We start from the raw sequence: 20,600 nt of genomic DNA, 5'->3' as shown, positions 1-20,600 counted from the left end.
CCGGCTGTCATCTATCTAACTTTCTGGAAAAATGAGAAATTTACCAGCCAAGTTCAGCTTAAATACCTTAAAACAAAGAGGCAAGGGCACCATCCGTTATATTAAGCCTATGATGTAATGAAGTATATTTGAGCAAACTTTTTCAGAGGAAGTCCCGGATTGGATTTAGTTTCGCTTTGATTTTCAACAGCTCAGGAAGAGCAAAGGCGACCTCATTAATGGTTCTCTTCGCTTCTTGGAAAATCATTCAGTTTTCTGCAGATCAAGGCTTTTATTTAAACGAGACCAAGAGGTAAAGTGCAGCAATATAAAATATTCAGATTACTTATGCCTTAATAGAGCTGAAGTTCAATCAGACTGCAACCCAGACAACCAAAGCGGAAGGAATGGTATATCCGATTGGTACAGTCCTATTTCAGCTATTTCGCTCATATCATAGTCGCATGAATAGGAGTAGTTTATTGGATAATCAATACGAAATACTCATTTTGTTTAATTTTCATGACGTGACTCAGCGGTGGTATGATCAGGGGTTAAATCAAGAACTGAAACGAAGCGGGGTGAAGTTTCGTGCATGAGCACAAAGGCAAAATAAACAATTCAGTTTCTCCAGGCCAACAGACAGTAAGTAAGATGAAGCTTCGAAGAGGAATTCAGTCGTGTTGAAAACCTCCAAAGTACCGTAATATCCTCTCAGAACGAAAACCTCGGTGTACTTGGACGGTAGAAGCGTGTCTCGAAGCTAAGATTGTAGTAAAGTTGAGCTAATATCGTCATGGAAAGGGATAAACAAAATGTAAAATCGTCAAATTAATAACCTAATTGTGAATTTAGTATAATTTATTATTAGTATTCATTTAATCATTTCTTGATTTCTTTGTTCTTTTTATCGTCTTCTAGAACTTCTCCGAACATATTGACTAAGCTGATTTGGGTTTATTCTCACTGCACAGCAATTAGATTTCGGTAAGTGCCAAGGGATATTTCAGTGACATATCGACATGTTTTGGCGTATCTCGGTTAATTACGATTCGAGTATTGTCTCTGTCATGGTCTACTGGGTAGCGTTTGAGATTAATGTGACCGTTTCAGTCAGGATTGTCTGTAATTTTCATTTTCGAAGGAGTTTCTGATGAATTGACTTTATCCACCCTGACCTAGATTCCCCAAGAACCATGAATGAGACGGAGGAGATGGCCTCGATGATATCAACTGAGGTGGAGTCAAACCGTCAACGAAAGTGCACTTGCTGCAAGCCCTCCCTCGGCCGGATGATTTCCATGATTATGTATTTATTGCTTTTGCTAGCTGAATAAGTGGTTACTTTCACTTTCATTTATTATTTTGGAAAATCAATATCGCCCGTTTTCACTTCGGAGAGTCACTTAAAAACCACGAATGTATCATCTAGCACTAAAAATGCCTCTCACGTATTTCCAATACAGCTTGTGCGCTACTTCGGCATGACAGAATCTTACTCCAGACTGATTATGGCCTTAAATTGTTTGGACACAGTGAACTGTTGGATCTTTCTTGGAGCAGTTTTCATATCTCCGCATTTCACCGGCTTCTGCCCTATGATGAAAAATCTTATTCGTTTGCCGAAATTTTGGACCTTACTATTTGTATTTGTGCTCTTTGTCATAGGGGATGTTATTGAGAGTACAAGTTCCTCAATCGTCGCATCCGTATACAAATTTAGAGCTATGGTAGCAGTTTGCTTTACGTTCTCCCTGAATGCGTTCTTTGTAACAATGATTCTTGGAGTTCTTAACGAAATGAAAATCTGCCATATGGCACCGGGGCAAGTGCACTTAATATTTAAGGGGGCACTGATTATCTTCTGCTTTCGATTGCTTGTATATTTGATTAATACATATATGTTATTTGCCGGCTGGGAGGTCCGTATGGTGAAAACCTGTGACCGAGGTCTTGAAAATACTGCCCGAGGCCGTAGGCCGAGGGCAGCATTTTCAAGACCGAGGTCACAGGTTTTCACCATACGGACCGACCCTTAGCCGGTAAATAACATATTTATTGTTTTTAAACTTGACGAAATTCTTTACGAAAGAACCCGAATGATTTATGGCCGTAAATACGGCAAGATCTTCCATAAACTGAACAATTTTTGAGTGGGTTAATGGTAGTTAAAATAGAGGTGATACAAATTTAAGAGAGATGCCTCAGCGAAACATTTTCATTTCCGTAACGATAAAGGTGATTTAAAAGGCTTCCAAACAAACTTTGAAACATTATTTTTACAAGCATCTGTCACAAACTGACACCTGTCAATTAGAGAGCGCACATGAAAAAGAAAAGCGAAGGAACATTTGAAAACCAATAGAACTAGTTTGGCAAGGACTGTCACGACAATGTTTTCTTCAAAATCAGTTAATGATCTAACGGAAAGTATTATTCACTCTCATCGACGATTCATTCATGTACGAAGATTTACCTCTGTTCATTAAGTAAACGGCGAGGAAATTAATTGTGAGTAAATTCAATCTTTTTATTTTGAAGTTGTGAGAGTTTGCTCGTTTGTTTGCTGTAATGGCGTGTTTAACTCTGATCTTTCCTTCACAAAAACTAAATTCGAACAGCACACTCCAACGAGACACAAGGGAATGTAATGCGGCCTTTTCTCAAAAAATTCCTTCAATTTCTGTTGTGCAATTTAAGGTACAAATGTCCAAATTGAACGGAATTGGAAAGACTCACCAGGAGCGTATATTTGTTGTAGAACTTAAATTAAAACTTCGCTCGCTCTTTCACTATGAACAAATTGCTCGAGAAAATTCAGATATTAAATGAATGAAAGTTCCATCGTTCAGTTTAACTGTAACCAAATACCTCACGTTCCAACTTTCTGGGTACTTTTTGTGAACGATTAAAATTAATTGCAGAAGGTTTTTAAGCCGCTTGTCAACCAACGTAATGACACTATTGTTTATACAAATTCATTCTGAAACCAATATTTTTCTGTCAACCAAAGTGATTTGATAGAGAGAAAAGAGAGGATTCATAAGTTATTTATCGGCTTGAGGTAGTGACCGACGTGTTTGCTTAAAAATACTGCCCAGCCGGAAAACGAGGTATATTTATGAAAAATGACAACGAAAGTTGGGATGTACTCGGCGACTCACGAAAGCGTTACCGTGGCCCGTGGGCAGTATCTGGGAGTAGGGTTTCGAATCCCTTCGAAGCCTGAGTTTTTTTTTCAGGCTTAGCTTCTTTTCACATCTAACTGGTTTTTATTCGCAGGTCAAATGAACAGCATTTTGTATGCAAGTCAAAACATGCAAGGTTATGTAAGCATAGCAACATCAAAGTATAGTCTGTGCAAATGTTAAATACCGTGTACCCCACTCTACCAGGTATCATTCCCTTTTCTGCTGCTTGAAACGACTATGATTTGTAACAGCTTAGAGTGAGATACAGTCGAATGAATGGGAAGAAGCAGAAGAGACTCTCAGTGAAAGCTGGCAATAAACATTTGTCAGCATTGCGTGACACTGAAAGGTCATTCATCCCTCATCATTCACCCCTCAACCTCGATATGATTCTTTTGTTTTATTCCCCCAAGCCTCGGAGCCAAGTTTTAATTTTAATATTTTTAAATTGGCTAACTGAACACTTATGCGCTTACTGATATTTTCTTCGCTGCGAGAATCATTTTCCTTTCGTGGAAAAGTCGGTCAGCGACAACAATAGAGACAACAACCTAAATTCTTGTAAAAGGAGAACGAACTATAAAAAAGGCAATACTCGTCTTTATGTATTTGATGTCAACGTACATTGTCTTTGAATAACGATTTGCGGTGATAATTGGTAAGTACTTTTTCTCCTGGGCGCTTAGTAAAGTTTAATACTTCCGCCGTCAAGGGCTTTCTTTGCACACACCGCAACGGCTTACTAAATATAACGAAGGAAATTTTTTAAAGATTCTTTAGTACGCTTCAATTAAGCCACCTTAGAAAACCTAAGTAGATGGAGTGTTGATCTCCAAATTTTGGTAAAATTTTGAGATCTGTTCATGTGAGACGGCGTTTATGCCTAGTTATCGAAATGTCGTCGGTCGCAAAAGCCGAAATCCTGATGGCCAGGCTGAAAAAATGTTCGCATTTTAAAAAGACCTTAAACATAGAAGAGAACCTCAGAAACGGCAAAACGCAAGCTCGAAACTGAAATTCCTTGTGCTCGAAAATTCCTGTTAGGTCATAGACTTTTTTTAAACTTTATATAACCAGGAATGCAAATATTAATGCCAATATTTAAATAATCGTCTTTCAATTTCACGTAAGAATTAACCTTCCACCGAGTTTCCCGATAACTAAATGAAAGTTAATGTAGCAAATGGTCACCGTTTGGATGAATCTTTACATCGCATATTGAAAAATTTTTTCGTAGAAGAGAAAAACTCTCTAATTCTGCTCAGGTTGCAGAACTGAAAGAAATGTGTAGTATGTATTTTAACCTGATGTCTTTGTTTTTTTCATCCAGTGTTAATATCACAACATGGACAATTGGATATGCCATTCCCTATCATGCAAATTTGCTGTTTACAAAGTATACGGTGGGCTATGGGATTGTCTCTTTGCAGGCTAAAGAGGCCAAACATTCTGGAGTGAAGGAAGATTTGACCTTAACTAACCGGTCAAATGTAAGTACTGCCACTGGTAAAGGGTGGCAAGTAATGTGAAGTAATTATGTTCGCTCATTTTACCTCCCAGAACATCAACCAATGCCCTCTTCTTATACCTCACACTACCAATCACGTTCTCCACCACACTGTTACCAATCAAATGTTTGTAATTGTGGTAGAAATAAAGCAGCAGAGGTCTGACAGAATCAGTGTTGTGTGCACTAAAACCTGTTGTCTGTAAACAGTGCAATACTTGCTTTGCTAATAACCTATCATTGTCGTCTCATTTAAAGTTCTCCAATGCCACTGAGGTAAGAAGTGTAGCTATCAAGCCAACTTTGATGACAGTACCTAGTTTAAAGGAAGCTTTACGTAGTAGAGGATTAAGCACTGCAGATACTAAGGAAATTCTAGTTAAGCGCCTTGAAGGTGCATTGGCTGGGGAGGGGTAGTTGAATTATTTTTTAATCAACGGTTTAAATCTGGTGCACAATAAGGCATACTTGTTATGAGAATGATAACTAAGCTCTCAACAAATTCTGTGTACCAGTAATGTGAATAATATACCTACTTCATAAGAAAAATATATTTAAATCGGTGCAAAATTGGTTTAAATTAGCTATGTTTGTCAGAGGTTAAACCTGTCCGAATGCAAAAGTACTGTTGTCACCGATATCACTTGGTATGCACTGATATATTACATATAAAACTTTATAAACCCATTATATTTTTTACTGACTTGCATGTTAGAGGCAGGGTTTCTACTCTAATGAGTTTATGGAATTTTGTACTTAAAGGTTTGACCACTTAACCCTTTACATGCTAACAACAGCATGAATATTCTCTATACTGTTCTCAATATATTTTACGAGGTGTTGACAAGGAGAATTTGCTTAAAAATCAAGAGCTTCATTAGTTAATAATTATTTTCCTCATTCTTGTGACCTTATGTTTAATTTTGGGTTAATATTGTAAGAAGAAATTAGATGCTAGAAATTGTAAGGGGTCAAAGGGTCAATAACTAATGACCCAGCATTTTGCTTATGTTTACACAATACATTTGTTTTAGTAAAGGTTTGTCTTAAATAAAAGGTACAAGAATTTTCAGCTTGATAGTTTTAAGAGTAAGATGAAATATACACAGATAAATAAAATTTGTATCTAAAAGGAGTAATTCTGTATACTGATAGGATAATTTCATAAATGAATCAGACATCATTGTTAGTCAAATAAAAAAGCTTTCAGCTGTTATGTTTAGGTAAAAACCATACTTCTATTTATTTACTCCAATGTATTACAGTCTACAAGATACGAAGATTAAATTTTAAAATATCTGCTTGTATTAAAAACATGTTTCCTTCAGAACTTTGTTTCAGATTACATTCAGGGCTGTCATTCTTTTGATGTAGGAAGTTTCGTGACAAGGTCTAACAAAACATTAACAAGTCCTACTGTTAATTAACTGTCAAGCTAGATAGTTTTCAAATTCAATAGCTTTTGCAAATTTGAGTCCTTTGCAAATCCTTCTCGATCATAGCGCTGCACGCAAAATATGGTTACTACCCTTTGTTGCTTTGTTGAATAAACCATTTGAAGCGGCGCGATCATCTTCGAGGATTTTCTCGAAGTGCCGCTTCTTGAGAAAATTCTCTCCTTGAAACCTCGCAGGAGACCAAATTTTTTCTGCAGTGTCGAGCCTTTGGAAAGTTAGCGTTATTCTCTCACCACTCTTAATTGTGTCCGCGCTTCCCCGTAGCCTTATACTAAAACCCAGATATGTTTAAAGATTTGAAATGGCATAAAGAGAGTGATGGGCGCCATAAGACCGGTCATTCTAGAGCGAGCGAGCTTCGCATTAATAGAGAGCCCAATCTCCTTAAGGAAGCCATCTACCAGGGGACCTACAAGCTCCAGCTTGTTGCCTGTGAGTTCTTCCAACACGGGATCAAGGTCTCTCATCCCGTAATTAGGTTTATTTTCTGCGAAACGAACCCTCCTCAACCATACTTTCCCCGTACAGAACTTCATCTCTACGGAGCTGGTATTCCAAAACCGGTCTCCTCTCTCTGTCTCATCCTCCATGCCGTAGTGCCTTAAACAGAGTTTGTTTGATGTGCTCGTGCTGTCATTATTTACCGCCATTTTTGAATAGGCCTTTACTTTTCGTGCCAACTGCCGCTGACGATTTCTGCACCAGCGCGCATCAGAGCTGCGGGAGTAAAACCCTTGGCAACCGACAATCGTGCATATGATGTAATGAACTATATTTGAGCAAACGTTTTCGGAGGAAGTCCCGGATTGGATTTAGTTTCGCTTTGATTTCCAGAACAGCTCAGGAAGAGCAAAGGCGACCTCATTAATGGTTCTCTTCGCATCTAAGAATATCATCGAATTTTCTGCGGATGAAGGCTTTTATTTGAACAAGACCAAGAGGTAAAGTGCGGCGATAGAAAATATTCAAATTACTTATGCCTCAATAGAGCCGAAGTTCAATCAAACCGCGACCCAGACAACCAAAGCGGAAGAATGGTATATCCGATTGGTACAGTTCTATTTCAGCTATTTCGCTCTTACCATAGTCGCATGAATAAGAGTAGTTTATTGGATAATCATCACGGAATACTCATTTTGTTTCATTTTCATGACGTGATTCAGCGGCTTTATGATCAGTGCGGCGATAGAAAATATTCAGATCACTTATGCCTCAATAGAACTGAAATTCAATCAAACTGCAACCCAGACAACCAAAGCGGAAGAAATGATATATCCGATTGGTACAGTTTTATTTCAGCTATTTCGCTTATATTATAGTCGCATGAATAAGTGTAGTTTATGGGATAATCAATACGAAATACTCATTTTGTTTCATTTTCATGACGTTCAAATCAAGAACTGAAACGAAGCGAAGTGAATTTTCGTGACATGAGCACAACGGCAAAATAAACCGCTCAGTTTCTCCAGGTTAACAGACAGTAAGTAAGATGAAGCTTCGAAGAGGAATTCAATCGTGTTCAAAACCTCTAATGTACCGTAATATTCTCTCAGAACGAAAACCTCGGTGTATTTGGACTGTAGAAGTGTGTCTCGAAGCTAAGATTGTAGTGAAGTTGAACTAGTATCGTCGAGGAAAGGGATAAACAAAATGTAAAATCGTCAAATTAATAGCCTAATTGTGAATTTATTACTACCTTTTCATTTAATCATTTTTTTATTTCTTTGTTCTTTTTATCGTCTTCTAGAAATCTTCCGAACATATTGACCAAGCTGATTTGGGTTTATTCCCACTGCACAGCAATTAGATTTGGGTAAGTGCCAAGGGATATTTTAGTGACATATTGACAAGTTTTGGCGTATCTCAGTTAATTACGATTCGAGTATTGTCTCGGTCATGATCTACTGGGTAGCGTTTGAGATTAATATGACCGTTTCAGTCAGGATTGTCAGTATTTTTCATTTTCGAAGGAGTTTCTGATGAATTGACTTTATCCACCCTGACCTAGATTCCCCAAGAACTATGAATGAGACGGAGGAGATGGCCTCGATGATATCAACTGAGATGGAACCAAACCGTCAACGAAAGTGCACTTGCTGCAAGCCCTCCCTCGGCCGGATGCTTTCCATGATTATGTATTTTTTGCTTTTGCTGGCTGAATTAGTGGCTACTTTCACTTTCATTTATTATTTTGGAAAATCAGTATCGCCAGTTTTCACTTCGGAGAGTTACTTAAATGTATCATCTAGCACCAAAAATGCCTCTCACGTATTTCCAATACAGCTTGTGCGCTACTTCGGCATGACAGAAGCTTACTCCAGATTGATTATGGCCTTAAATTGTTTGGACACAGTGAACTGTTGGATCTTTCTTGGAGCAGTTTTCATATCTCCGCATTTCACCGGCTTCTGCCCTATGATGAAAAATCTTATTCGTTTGCCGAAATTTTGGACCTTACTATTTGTATTTGTGCTCTTTGTCATAGGGGATGTTATTGAGAGCACAAGTTCCTCAATCGTCGCATCCGTATACAAATTTAGAGCTATGGTAGCAGTTTGCTTTACGTTCTCCCTGAATGCGTTCTTTGTAACAATGATTCTTGGAGTTCTGAATGAAATGAAAATTTGCCATATGGCGCCGGGGCAAGTGCACTTAATATTTAAGGGAGCACTTATTATCTTGTGCTTTCGATTGCTTGTATATTTGATTAATACAATACTTTATTTAGCTGTAATCTTATATTTAATCGCTGGAGTGAAGGATAGCTATTGGCGGAAGGGAGGTACGTTTACAACCTGTGTAAGTAGTTTTCTTTTCTTGCCTTTTTACAAAAAAGGAACTGAACTTGTTTGGACAAAAATATTTCATGATGACAAGTACATTATAGGGAAGATTAGAGGCCCTGAAAGACAAGACAGTGATCTAAATAGTACCATCCAGACTGTTTAAAAATCGTCGATAACTTTCTCTTTAATCAGTAGAAGTAACTGTTTCTGTAGTTCTATACATTGTTGTAATCATACACTCATAACATTTGATTATTAAAAAATCATGTTTTGCTCAGATAAAAAATGAAGCAAACTTTTCTCCATGCAAAATTAAAATTACACGCGAAAGAAGAAACCTCTAAAATGTACCTCGCTGGCAACGAATTTCAGTCGGTTGTGCCCAACGAGTATCTGAGAGTATGGTTTCGAATCCCTTCGAACAAAAGAAATGTATCATTCACCCCTCAACCTCGATGTGATTTCTTTTGTTTTATTCCCCTAAGCCTCGGAGCCAAGTTTCAATTTTAATATTTTTAAAATGGCTAACTGAACACTCATACGCTTACTGATATTTTCTTCGCTGCGAGAATCATTTTCTTTTTGTGGAAAAGTCGGTCAGCGACAACATTAAAGACAATATTCGTCCTTATATATTTGACGTCAACGCAAGGTTCGTCATTCGAAAGAAGAACTTATCGAGGAAGTCGAGGATAGTATTGGAGGATTTGTCTTTGAATAACGATTTGCGATGATAAATGGTAAGTACTTTTTCTCCTAGGCGCTTGGTAAAGTTTAATACTTCCGCCGTCAAGGGCTTTCTTTGCACACACCGCAACGGCTTACTAAATGTAACGATGAAAATTTTTTAAAGATTCTTTGGTACGCCTAAATAAAGCCTGAGAAAACCTGAGTTGATGGAGTGATTTCTTTTAATGAGTGTCTGATCTCCAAATTTTGTTAAATTTTGAGATCTGTTCATGTGAGACGGTCGTTATGCCTAGTTATCGAAATGTCGTCGGTCGCAAAGACCGAAATCCTGATGGCCAGGCTGAAAATTTTCGCATTTTAATGAGGAGCGACTCCTAAAGGAAGTACAGAAATTATCCTCAATATACTTACTTGAGCTCACTACAGTCTATATCTTAGCTCACCACTGACACAATCTCACAGTCGCACGTCTTCGAAACTCCGAAATGAACGATCTTCCACAGTAGCTCTCTTTCGGTATAGCTTCCCAAGTAGGTCACTCCTGACAATAGCAACTACTACTACACGGCTGAATCCTTATTTACATTTACAAATATTCTAGAAAATTCCGGAAGCTTACAACACAACAATTTCGTTAGTATTGCATCCAACATAAGCATGTCAGCATGACTAGGCCTTCTAGAAATTTCGAGAAACTTATCTTTACAGCTATTATCCATAACATAAGAAACTCGGAGGTGATGTTATTCTCCAGGCGGTGATTACTAGGCGACAACCCTTATTTATACATCTCATCCGCTTTCTTCGTCAACCATGTCCTGTATGTTATAGTATGGACTCGATTCATCGCAATTTGACAGGTCGCAGTATGTTACATCCCTCGTCATAATAGCCTCCAGTCGGTCAATCAACTCCGAGAAACTGGGGCGAGTTGTAGGATTGTTCTCCCAGCATGACGTCATCAGTTCATGTCTTTCAAGTATGAAAAGGGATAGCACATTTTTTTAGAGTTTGTGGTGAAATCCAGTCAAAAAAGCAAAATTTGTTAGCAATTAGAATAAAACGGCAGGGTGAAAATTATTTCAAAATAAAATTCTACTCACACTTCATCGCAGCACATATCAGGTTTTTCCATGCGATAACCATTCTTTAGAAGTTTACAGAGCTCTGTATTGGTAAACGTAGGGTATGGAACACCACCTTAATTACAACAGAAGAAGAAGTATGAATGCAACGACGAACAAATAACTCTAACAATGTGAAAAACGATAATGATAAAAACAATAGATATCTATCAAGAGAAGCTTTTTAACCTACCCATGGTAGCCATTTCCCAGAGAAAAATTCCATAAGACCAACTGCGAGAAATTTTAAACATTAACTATTAAATTGAGATTTGCGGCGTCTCTGAGAAAGACTGAAAAAAACAAGTTGTAAACAAACAAAAGAGAAAATTTGTTGAAACAGAAACACTACACTCAGTAGCAGCTCCAGTCTACTTACACGTCACTCTTAATAGTAAAAACACCCTCGAAGATGCTCTCTGGTGCCATCCATTTAACTGGCAGCTTTTTAGCTTTTTTTATGCTGTACACGTCTTCGTACACTTGGCGCATCAAACCAAAGTCTGACACCTTCACTCCTCCGTCTTGACCAACAAGGATGTTCCGAGCTGCAAGGTCACGATGAACGAAATCATTTTCGGCAAGGTGATTCTGGGAAAAAATAATGAAAAAAAAATGCTTAAAGAGGTGTAACTGAAGACGACATAAAATAATGTCGAGAATGATCTTCAGGTATGGTTTCTGCGTAAGGTTTTTTCGAAGGTAAGCCCACAGTCACTTCTGAGTTAATTCATTTACTTACCATTCCTCTTGCTACTTGCCAAGCAAATGAAAACAGCCGTTGAGCAGAGAAACCATCAACACCGACGTCATCATTATCATTTACGCCATCAAGGTTACTCTCATGAAGATTCACCGTAGACAGCGAAATGACAGCAGCGTGGTTATAGTAACCTGGACTGTATGGCATTGACATCAATTCTAGATTTTCCTGATTAACAGCACTGTCACAACTTTTCTGGGTGATAAAGGAAGGAATTAAAGTAATAGATTAATGTTCACTTTTAGATCAAGATTCATGGTGGGATGGCTTGCATGGAAGGGAGATAATTATGAATGCTTGATATCCGTCGAACTTTATTTTTACAAAAAAAATCCGAAAAAGGCATTCGCTGTTCACAAAGCACTTTTCCGTCCCGCATAGTCCATGCAAAGCGACAGAAATTGCGTCAGGTCGCCGAGTTATCTGCCTTAATCTTCTTTTTACAACCACGCTTGTGGAGGTGGAGTAGTTTTCCTGAAGGGCCTCAAGGAGCCTAGCTTCCCCCTCAAGCAAAATAGTACCTCATGTTTCTCCTTGATTTTTTCGGGGGTGAGGGGAGGGGTCTCTGATTCCGTTTAGCTTGACTGCATTTTATTTCTTAGAGGAATAATATTTTTAGGAAACATTACACCTCACTTTCGAGTTTCAGTTCAATGGACGGAATAATGAATACTAATATAAATACGGTCAATCGCGACTTGCTTGGCAAAGCCTTCCCCCATCACTACCGAAATAGCACAAAAATACTCGACTACTTACTCGACTAGGTTCGCATCTTTTCAACTCATCAATCGGAGTGTCTCTATCTTCATAAAACTTTTCCGCCTCCTTTCCTCTGAGGGCTTGATTTTTATTTACCTGAAGCGTAATAGGCAAAATATTTACCACAGATATGTATATACAGAATAAGGGTAGAAGATAAACTAGCTATTTGTTTTATCCAGAATCTAGCGAAACGTAATACAAGGCCAATGATAAAGCCTCTTCCTTTCTCACTGACATCGAAATGATTTAACCTTGCTCAGGAAAATCTCTCTCCCCTTACCGATCGCCTCTTTTGCCGTAACCATTGTAAGAGATCACCATACGGAACATACTCTATCACCAGAAAATTGGTGTCCTGCAGTGTGCAGCATCCGACCAAAGACACGATATTCTGATGTGAACCCAACAGCTTCATTTGTAATATTTCATGAAGGAAAGCTTCTCTTTGCTCATCGCTTGGATCACCTGTGGATAGATGTTATTGATGCTTTCAGCGTTTGTGAGTCCAGTCTTAGACCTTTTGGCGTTCGCAAAAGCCCCTGGATTGAATAGGATGCTTGAAACCCAACGTGAGTAACAGCCATCTCGATTATTACAGCGCATGCGCAAGTCGTGAACTAGCCCCTTCTGGCTTGATATGTTAAAAGGAAAGCTTGAAAGATGTTACCAGTCGACTTCTGATTCCATGCAACGGCAGGTCCTTTTCTTATCGATTAAAAATTTCATTTTGACAGTATTTAGGCGCTATTTCTACTCACCCTGCAATACTTTTACCGCAACAACTTGACATTGTTTTTCTGGCTTTAGTCTTTCTCTTGTTTCAAACACTTCTATTCCAGCTCTTCTCGTAAGAGTTGCTTTGTAAACCACACCAAATGCACCTCTGCCCAGCTCCTCCTCATAATGCACCTGCTTGGGAAGAATTTCCCACTTGTCAAGAGGAATAATCTCGCGGAAAGGACGCTGAACATGTCTGTTGACAACACAAATTTGGATTCAGTGAGAGAATGTTAAATGACTTAATAACTGATAGCTTTTTCATCATTAAGACAATAATTACAGTTAACCCTCTCCCCTTCTGATGTAGCACCATATTCAAAACCAACCGCGCTGAAGAGTAATATTTAAGGAAAGTCTTTAGAAGATATCCTGATCAGAGCAACAACAACACATCTTCCGAGCATAATTCTGTAGTTCTCTCCTAGGCTGCAGTGTGACTGCTTTCTCATGTCATGAGCCAACCCGCCCCATTCCCCCTACTTCTCGGTCGTGAACTTGAAAGACGCCAATTTCGGGATCTTTGGAAGCTCAAAAATAATAATAATAATAATAGCAATAATAATAATAAAAATAACAATAATAATAATAGCAATAATAATAATAAAAATAACAATAATAATAAAATAACCAAAATAGTTGCTAAATTAACTTTTTCGATTTTTTTTATTCGTGGGACAATAAGATTTACTTTGTTGATAGAAAAGTTTTTGGGTAAGTGGCGCTTTCAGAACTATCAGATTGAGAAACCTAAAGCTAAAGAACTACAGAATAATTGACTCAGCTTTTGGATCGGAAGCAAGCATCATCTGTTTGAAGATACTAACGTTAAGATCACCCGACCAAACGATCGTTCTGTTGTTGTTTTTGACATGCATATACACCATGCAGAGGAAGCTTACAGAAATTTACATAAGCCGTGAGTGAATTGTGCTTGTTTACCATAATAACTATATTGGGCTTGTGAACATTACCTTTTTAACCTAGCGTGTCTTTTGCTTTTGTAGCACCGAAGTCCCATAATACAGCACAGCACGAGTATCACTACAAAGGTAGCACCAGCCAAGCTGTAAATAAGGGCTACAGAACTCATGGCCTCGTTTTTCTGCGTTTTGATTGCAAGGGTAGGTGTTTTGGCAATGATATCCGGTGCTGCGACTGTTGCTGCTAAAAAAAGTCAAATCTAAATAATCCAAGAAGCATTTAAAACACGTAATCATAGTAAGTAGATATTTAGAAAAAATTCTCCAGCTGAAGCCAGGTTTTTCCTCTATCATTTACACGAAATACATAAACGAAACTTATTTGTGGTTAAGTCACTTTAGTTACCAAAAGTAATCCCATTCATTTGAAACTTCGTGAAGCAGAATTAGTGTTATACCTGTGTTCATTTTCAACCACTTCCATTTCAAAAGTTTAAGCGACTCTCTTTGCTCCAACCTAATGAACGTCAGAAATATTCAATTTATTCCCTACGTATTGGATGAGGCGCATTTTTTTCCGTGCAAAATGTCATCTCTAAGGCAGGATGCCACAAAGACACATTTGAGAGAAAATATGCTTTGAAGACTCGACAAAGTGGGTTTACTTACGCCTAATATTTTTCTCGCAAATGTAAGGGGCACTCTTTTCACAGTCCATATCATTCCATCGGCCGGGAAGGTATAGTTGACTGTAAATGTACAAGAAAATCCCAGAGACTGCAACACAGTCTTCCCCATCACCAGAATTATCAGGTTCACCCTTATTCCAGTGAGAGAAGTTGGCAGGTGTATTATCATGCTCCCATTTGAAGTCATTTTCATCATCAAGATCATGAAGTCCAATCCAAAGTGCCTTTAGACAAGAAAAGAATTAAATATTGCAACAACACAATCACAATGTTTAGGTCTTAACATTTCTAAATGTTGATAATGAAATAACATAACTAACGTAATATTCCTTCGGAGCTACTATGGTAAAAATTATTTTATATCACATCTCGCGCGCAAGTCCTACCTAATTCCTTTAGAAGTTAGCATGGTAGAAATCCTTTGGTATGCATGGCCGTGCATCCATAACACTCAAGAAGCTAGAGTTGCTCTCGGCTTCGCCTCGGGTAACTTTTATGCTTCTCTCGTGCTCTCCAAATTTCCCACGCGCATCCATAACTCGATATACACACGCTAAGCATGAACCAATTCTTTCTTAACAAATTCGCCTACAAATTGTAGATTGCAGTATTGATATTATTTTGACTAATAGTAGAAAGAGGAGCTCGGCAATCAAAAACTTAATCAAGCTTATTGATTTTATATTTGAACTTTATCTTTTGTAGATAAAATCGATAATAATTCACTGATGAGCAATTCTGAAAGGAAAGTTTAATGTATTTTACATTTTTAATAGATTGTTTATCGTGAATAGACCAAAAATAACATCTTCGTTATTTGAGATGAAGTTGGAATTATTGCTTGAATCAGACCATTGCCATAGAGTAAATGACATCGTGAAATTGTACTCTGGTAGTTGTAAACAGACCTTTATTTTTCTATTGATGTTGATTCTATCCGTTAAGAAACTTTGTTCATCGGCATCACCTATTTTCACCAAAAATCCTCCAAGACTTTTACATCGCCTCACTGCTTCATACCGAGAGACCATTTCAGAGCTAAATTTGTAGCAAGATGATCCATATTGATAATACCATCCGGATGGACAGGTTCTCGGTTGAACTAACGAAAACGAAACACATAGTCAGCCATGGCGAAATTTCTTTGATCATATAAACTATAGTGTTATAAAATGATTTCCAGCCCTGAGAGAAGCCGCCACAACACACGTGAAAAAATAAGATATTTTTTCGCGTGTATTTGATATCGCCAACCAGCTGCTGACACGTCACTCGCCTTTAGCGCGCTCGGTCAGGTTGATGAATGAACGGTAAAGCTTTCACCATTCTCAATCCAAGGTAGTTTGTCGAACTTTTCTCGGATTATGGCAGCTAAAACACTGAAAAATCCATATCACTTACAGACACCGTATCACTTTCCTAAGAGGGAAAGAAAACCAGTATACCAAAAGAAAAACCGAAAGTGACGTTTCCAGTGGCTTTGGTAATGGCATTTCTCGAGGCTGAGAACAAAAAATCGACAACTGGAAGACTTGCCACAGCCTGATTTGGCCGTTTACCTGAAAGATTTCTTCTGTCGGTAAGGAAGAAGTCGGTGAATAAGAATTTTTTAAATTGAAAATTACACCCATAATTGTTTTTGTAATCATGATTCAACGCATTTTTGCATCTTCATCCTTGGCGACAGCCCACTGTGTGGTTTTTTTTTCGGGAATTGTCGTTTCCTTTATTTTCATTGATTATTTAAGTTGGCTTTTCTTGTCAGTAAAGGGCTACTGTGTTTATATGATGAACAAAATAATACCTGATTACTTCTAGATATGGAATTTCTCTTCTCGTGTTCAACTAAAGCTATCGAGTTGAACACTCGAAGAGTAATTTGAAATCTACGCGCGCTCATGTATTATTCTCCATATAACAAATATTCACACTATCGGGCTGATGACGCGATTCGAGCTTCCTCAGTTTCACGCGCAAGATGTCAATCTCAATTGGTAAAACCAAATTATCTTGTGATACCGCTCAACGACGCGGTACCAGAATTTCTTTAGAAACTTTCTAGCTTCATTCATCTCTAAATTGCTATCATTTTGTCTCTACCAGGTAGATCAGCAGCTTCGAAATACAAAGAGAATCCCCTGTCCCGGCTGGTAAAATTATCACGAGACTCAAATTTTATTACCACGCTATTTCCAGTTACAAAAATGGTTTCTCCAGTCGCTTTGCCACAATAACTTCCAAAATATTGGTGCTGTTCGTTCCGAAACGTGAGATGGTCGTCTCTTTTAATACAAAATATAATAATAATTCTAATACTGAAGGGAAAAATGATCTGAAACTAAAAACATCATCTACTGGACTTTTCGAAAGCAAATTCCTATACAACCCTTTTCTTCAGGAGATAAAGAAAAAATTGACTGAAATAAAAGCCCCTCTTCCCCCTAAAAAGCATTGAAGTGAGAGATCATGCTGCACTGTAACTAAGGGAAAGTCATGGATAGGATTACTCGGTAAAAGGCTAAACAGGTATTCAATTCTGTACACAACTACTACGGAAATTACTATTGGAAAAAACATTCTTTTTAGAGGTAATGAAAGAGGGAGCGCCAGGGTGGGGTGGTTGGCGGGGGTTTATAGGACCTAATTCTGTTATTCCGCCTGCTGTAAGCATATGGGTTTATAATCAATCCTTACTCACAAGCACTGCAACTCATTACCAACAGGATATGGGTCAGGCATCTTAAAGTATTGAAACTTTATTTTCATTCTCGTGCCAGCTGGAATAGGAACTGAATAATTGCACTCCATTTTGTGTGGATAGCCTTCAGGATAGTTTGGACTTTTCAAAGTATTATTCACCACTGAACCACAGTCGGCTGAATAAAACAACAACAGCAGCAGCAAAAGAAACGAAGTTACCTTAGCATTATGCTGAGCAGCAATGTAAATATATTGGAACAAAAGAAAAAAAATTAACGTAGAAAAGAGTTTAAATCAAACAGGACTGATTTGGGCATTCACGTTGCCGTCTCTTGTTGTGATAACCAATTTGGCCGTGACGTTATGTAAAAACGTTCAATTAACTGGCCAGTGATCCACTTACCGTTTTTCTCGCAAATGGAGAATGCCTTGCCTTTACACGATACGTCATTCCATTTCCCAGCTGGAAAGGGTGCGTCATTCAAGTCAAACCAAATCCCATAGGCCTGTGCACAGTCGGACTGTACAATTATAATTATAAATCATCTTATTTATGGAAGTTTAAGTTACAGAAAGTAGCTAGCCCTGCTCACCGAAAATAACTTAAGGGTTAAACCGGTTCGGTGACCATCATTCATAGGGGTATTGAGCTAAATCATTTATGCGTTTATCTTTATTAAGACTTCTACTGACAGTACACACGATTTAAAGATAACTCAAACACATTACAAATTATGAAATGATAAGGTAAGTATAACAAATATATTATCAAATAGATAAACAAATGATTGAATGAATAACAATATGAGGTAGTGATTTGTACAAATAAATGAAAAAATAGTAGAAACAAGAGAAAGTAATGGCACTTTTCTCTTGATAGAAATTAGTAAAATACAATAGTTAATTATATTTTGAATGAAGACTCTGTGAGAATTTTGAATATTTAGTCTATCTCATTCAGCAATTTCGGCTCATTATATCGAACATAAATTCGCCATAATTTGGTAACAGGCAGATCTCTTTTAAAAACATTGTGCTTCCATGGGATTTTATCTAAAAGTGTGTCAAAGATGATGGAACATTTTCCAAATTTGAACTTGTTCATGAACTAAAGGCTTGAAATTGGACATGATGAAAATCAAAGACAAGTATGTACGCACATAAAAATATGAAGGGGTCTAAAGATTTGATAGCAAGTCTTGCCCCAAACTAAACAACTATATGACAAAAATGAAAGAATGTTCGCCTCATACCGCTTTATTATTAGGCTCGTCCCTATTCCAGTTGGAGTAACGAGGAGGAGTATCGTCATAAACCCATTTAAAGTTATTATCCTTATCAGGATCGTGTAGTCCAATCCAAACAGACTAAAGTGAGAGATTGTCACTGAAAAATTAGCTGAATACATCAGTAATGATCACTTTAAAGAAGTGTAGAGCTTCACCTCTTTCGGTCTTAGAATTATGTTTATATTAACTTTAGATGATAAAAACAATAAATTAGCACTGTTGAACTCATATTTTGGTTGAGTACCACCACCTACTGCAAAATGCCTCTTACAAAATGTTATGAAACTCGGATATAGAGTTATAAAGGAGACATAATTTTAAGTCGTAGAATGTCTTATTTTTAGTGTTTGCATTTTCTTCCCCTTCTATGAATTTTTCAACATCACTTTCCGAGACTTCGGCAAATCTTCCTGAATGCTCTTCAAGCTCGAAAAAAGGATCGATGTGAAAATTTGGCAGCTCATCGACAAAGTCACCGGTTACAGTACCGTCTTCGCACCTCGAAGCCATTTTGTGAATGGAATTTCAAAAGAACCGGCCGCGCGCCTGGGCGGGAAGCTCCCTTGTAATTGGCTAATCATGTTAGTACTCATGTTGACACCAATATCCTCACTCGTGAAAGATAAAAATAGTATCTTCACTGCGGGCGATGAAGATACGATTTTTTAGTAAAAGGAAAAATCCTGGTATTTCATCGGTATCTATATAGTAAAAAGCGTTTGTCGATACAGATTTGAAAGATATTATTTCCAGATTTTTTTGCAGCTTTCCATACTACCTAGATGTGGGAAAAGGTCGCAGACTGTCGCATGTTGCTTTTAATGATTTATGAGATTATTGTACCTAGCGACTGGTATGGACACGTTTTCGTCATTCCTCTTTACATCACGAACCTGTGCGTGTCGCATTTCTTTTATTTTATCCGTAATATAAGACTGCTCTTTGTCATCATCGATCTTCACCAAATATCCTCCGAGACTTTGACAGTGTCTGCTAGCTTGATACCAAGTCAGATACTCAAAACTTAATTTATAGCAGGATGAACCATGTTGATGATACCAACCAATCGGGCAGATACTTGGTTGAACTAACAAAAGTAAAACAAGTCAAGTTTACGATTGTTCAGTCTTTAGAGGAAACTGTACCAATCATCGTTTATACTGAGAAAAAGCAACTCGTACTAAATAATACTGTGTAAAAGTAATGCAAATGATCATCGTTGATCATCACACAAATCCCAATTCATTGACGGGATTTAGATAATGTTTACCACAAGGCAATTATTCTAACAGATGAGATTAATCGTTGAGATCTTCGCTCGCGAATAATCAATTTCCGGGCGCTATATTTGAAGAGAATTCTTTGCTTTCCTTTTAAACTGAACTATATTCTGGGAGACTGGAAATTGAGATACATTACCGGGTTGATCAACAGCTTCAAAGCGTAACACGAATCCTCTCCTTGTCATGTTAGAACTATTTCCAGAATGAAAGTTTATCAACGTGTAGTTTCCAGTTATCATAAAAGTTCCGCCTGTCGTTGAACCACAGTATTTCCCAAAACTTTGTTTTCTGTCGTCACGGAACGTCAAATAGTCATCCCTTTGGAAAACAAATAAAAAATAAATCTAAAATAACATATATCACTGCATTGCAAATAATAGTTCGCGGATGGGTGGATATATTTCTACAAGTCATATTCGAAATCTTGCTTCACTTGCGCGTTTTTGAGTCCACGATTAATTACTTTGGACTCGAACAATCAGTGACGGAAGAATCGAAAGCCAATTTTGAACCCATCATTTATTCTTTCTTCTAACTTAAAATACCCATAAAGGATAACACTCATTCCTCACTTACACGCACTGATAATGATTCCTTAGATCAGGCAACCTCATGTACCCAAACGTGATTTTCAATCTAAATCCAGATGGAATAGGAACTTTAAATTCACACTCCAT

At 37.7% G+C, this 20,600-nt stretch overlaps 3 protein-coding genes and 2 pseudogenes across 3 annotated transcripts in view; 2 read left to right on the top strand and 3 right to left on the bottom strand.

Moving 5' to 3' along the window:
- The window catches only part of LOC131769194 (macrophage mannose receptor 1-like), a 131,966-nt gene extending 111,366 nt beyond the window's left edge, over positions 1-20,600 (bottom strand). The window contains exons 1-7 of the mRNA XM_066164893.1: positions 20,500-20,600; positions 20,060-20,241; positions 19,534-19,727; positions 18,605-18,718; positions 17,755-17,872; positions 17,350-17,527; positions 16,752-16,933 (exon numbers count right to left, since the gene is read on the bottom strand). Coding sequence (XP_066020990.1) covers positions 16,752-16,933; positions 17,350-17,527; positions 17,755-17,872; positions 18,605-18,718; positions 19,534-19,727; positions 20,060-20,241; positions 20,500-20,600 — 1,069 coding nt within the window. The remainder of the gene's footprint in view (positions 1-16,751; positions 16,934-17,349; positions 17,528-17,754; positions 17,873-18,604; positions 18,719-19,533; positions 19,728-20,059; positions 20,242-20,499) is intronic.
- Positions 158-3,270, top strand: LOC136280100 (uncharacterized; annotated as a pseudogene).
- LOC131779154 (uncharacterized) lies at positions 6,113-6,784 on the bottom strand (annotated as a pseudogene).
- LOC136280182 (uncharacterized) lies at positions 6,978-9,151 on the top strand. The gene is made up of 3 exons (XM_066164934.1): positions 6,978-7,075; positions 7,882-7,947; positions 8,143-9,151. Exon 3 carries the CDS (start codon positions 8,157-8,159, stop codon positions 9,081-9,083), a length of 927 nt encoding a protein of 308 aa, XP_066021031.1. The 5' UTR covers positions 6,978-7,075; positions 7,882-7,947; positions 8,143-8,156; the 3' UTR covers positions 9,084-9,151.
- On the bottom strand, positions 10,402-13,108 carry LOC136280099 (receptor-type tyrosine-protein kinase FLT3-like; the record flags this gene model as incomplete). The annotated part of the gene is made up of 8 exons (XM_066164753.1): positions 10,402-10,582; positions 10,714-10,810; positions 10,928-10,968; positions 11,114-11,325; positions 11,477-11,665; positions 12,257-12,355; positions 12,543-12,727; positions 13,021-13,108. Coding segments are annotated over 8 exons (1,092 nt in total), but the record flags the coding sequence as incomplete, so codon positions are not given.

This window comes from Pocillopora verrucosa, chromosome 4 (genome assembly GCF_036669915.1).
Source record: "Pocillopora verrucosa isolate sample1 chromosome 4, ASM3666991v2, whole genome shotgun sequence".
Lineage (NCBI taxonomy): Eukaryota > Metazoa > Cnidaria > Anthozoa > Scleractinia > Pocilloporidae > Pocillopora > Pocillopora verrucosa.
Note: the sequence above shows the minus strand (reverse complement) of the source record. Positions and strands in the feature narration are given on the sequence as shown.

Excerpts from the sequence above, each read along its gene's own strand:
- LOC136280182 (XM_066164934.1), top strand. The coding sequence starts at position 8,157 with ATGAATGAGACGGAGGAGATGGCCTCGATGATATCAACTGAGATGGAA.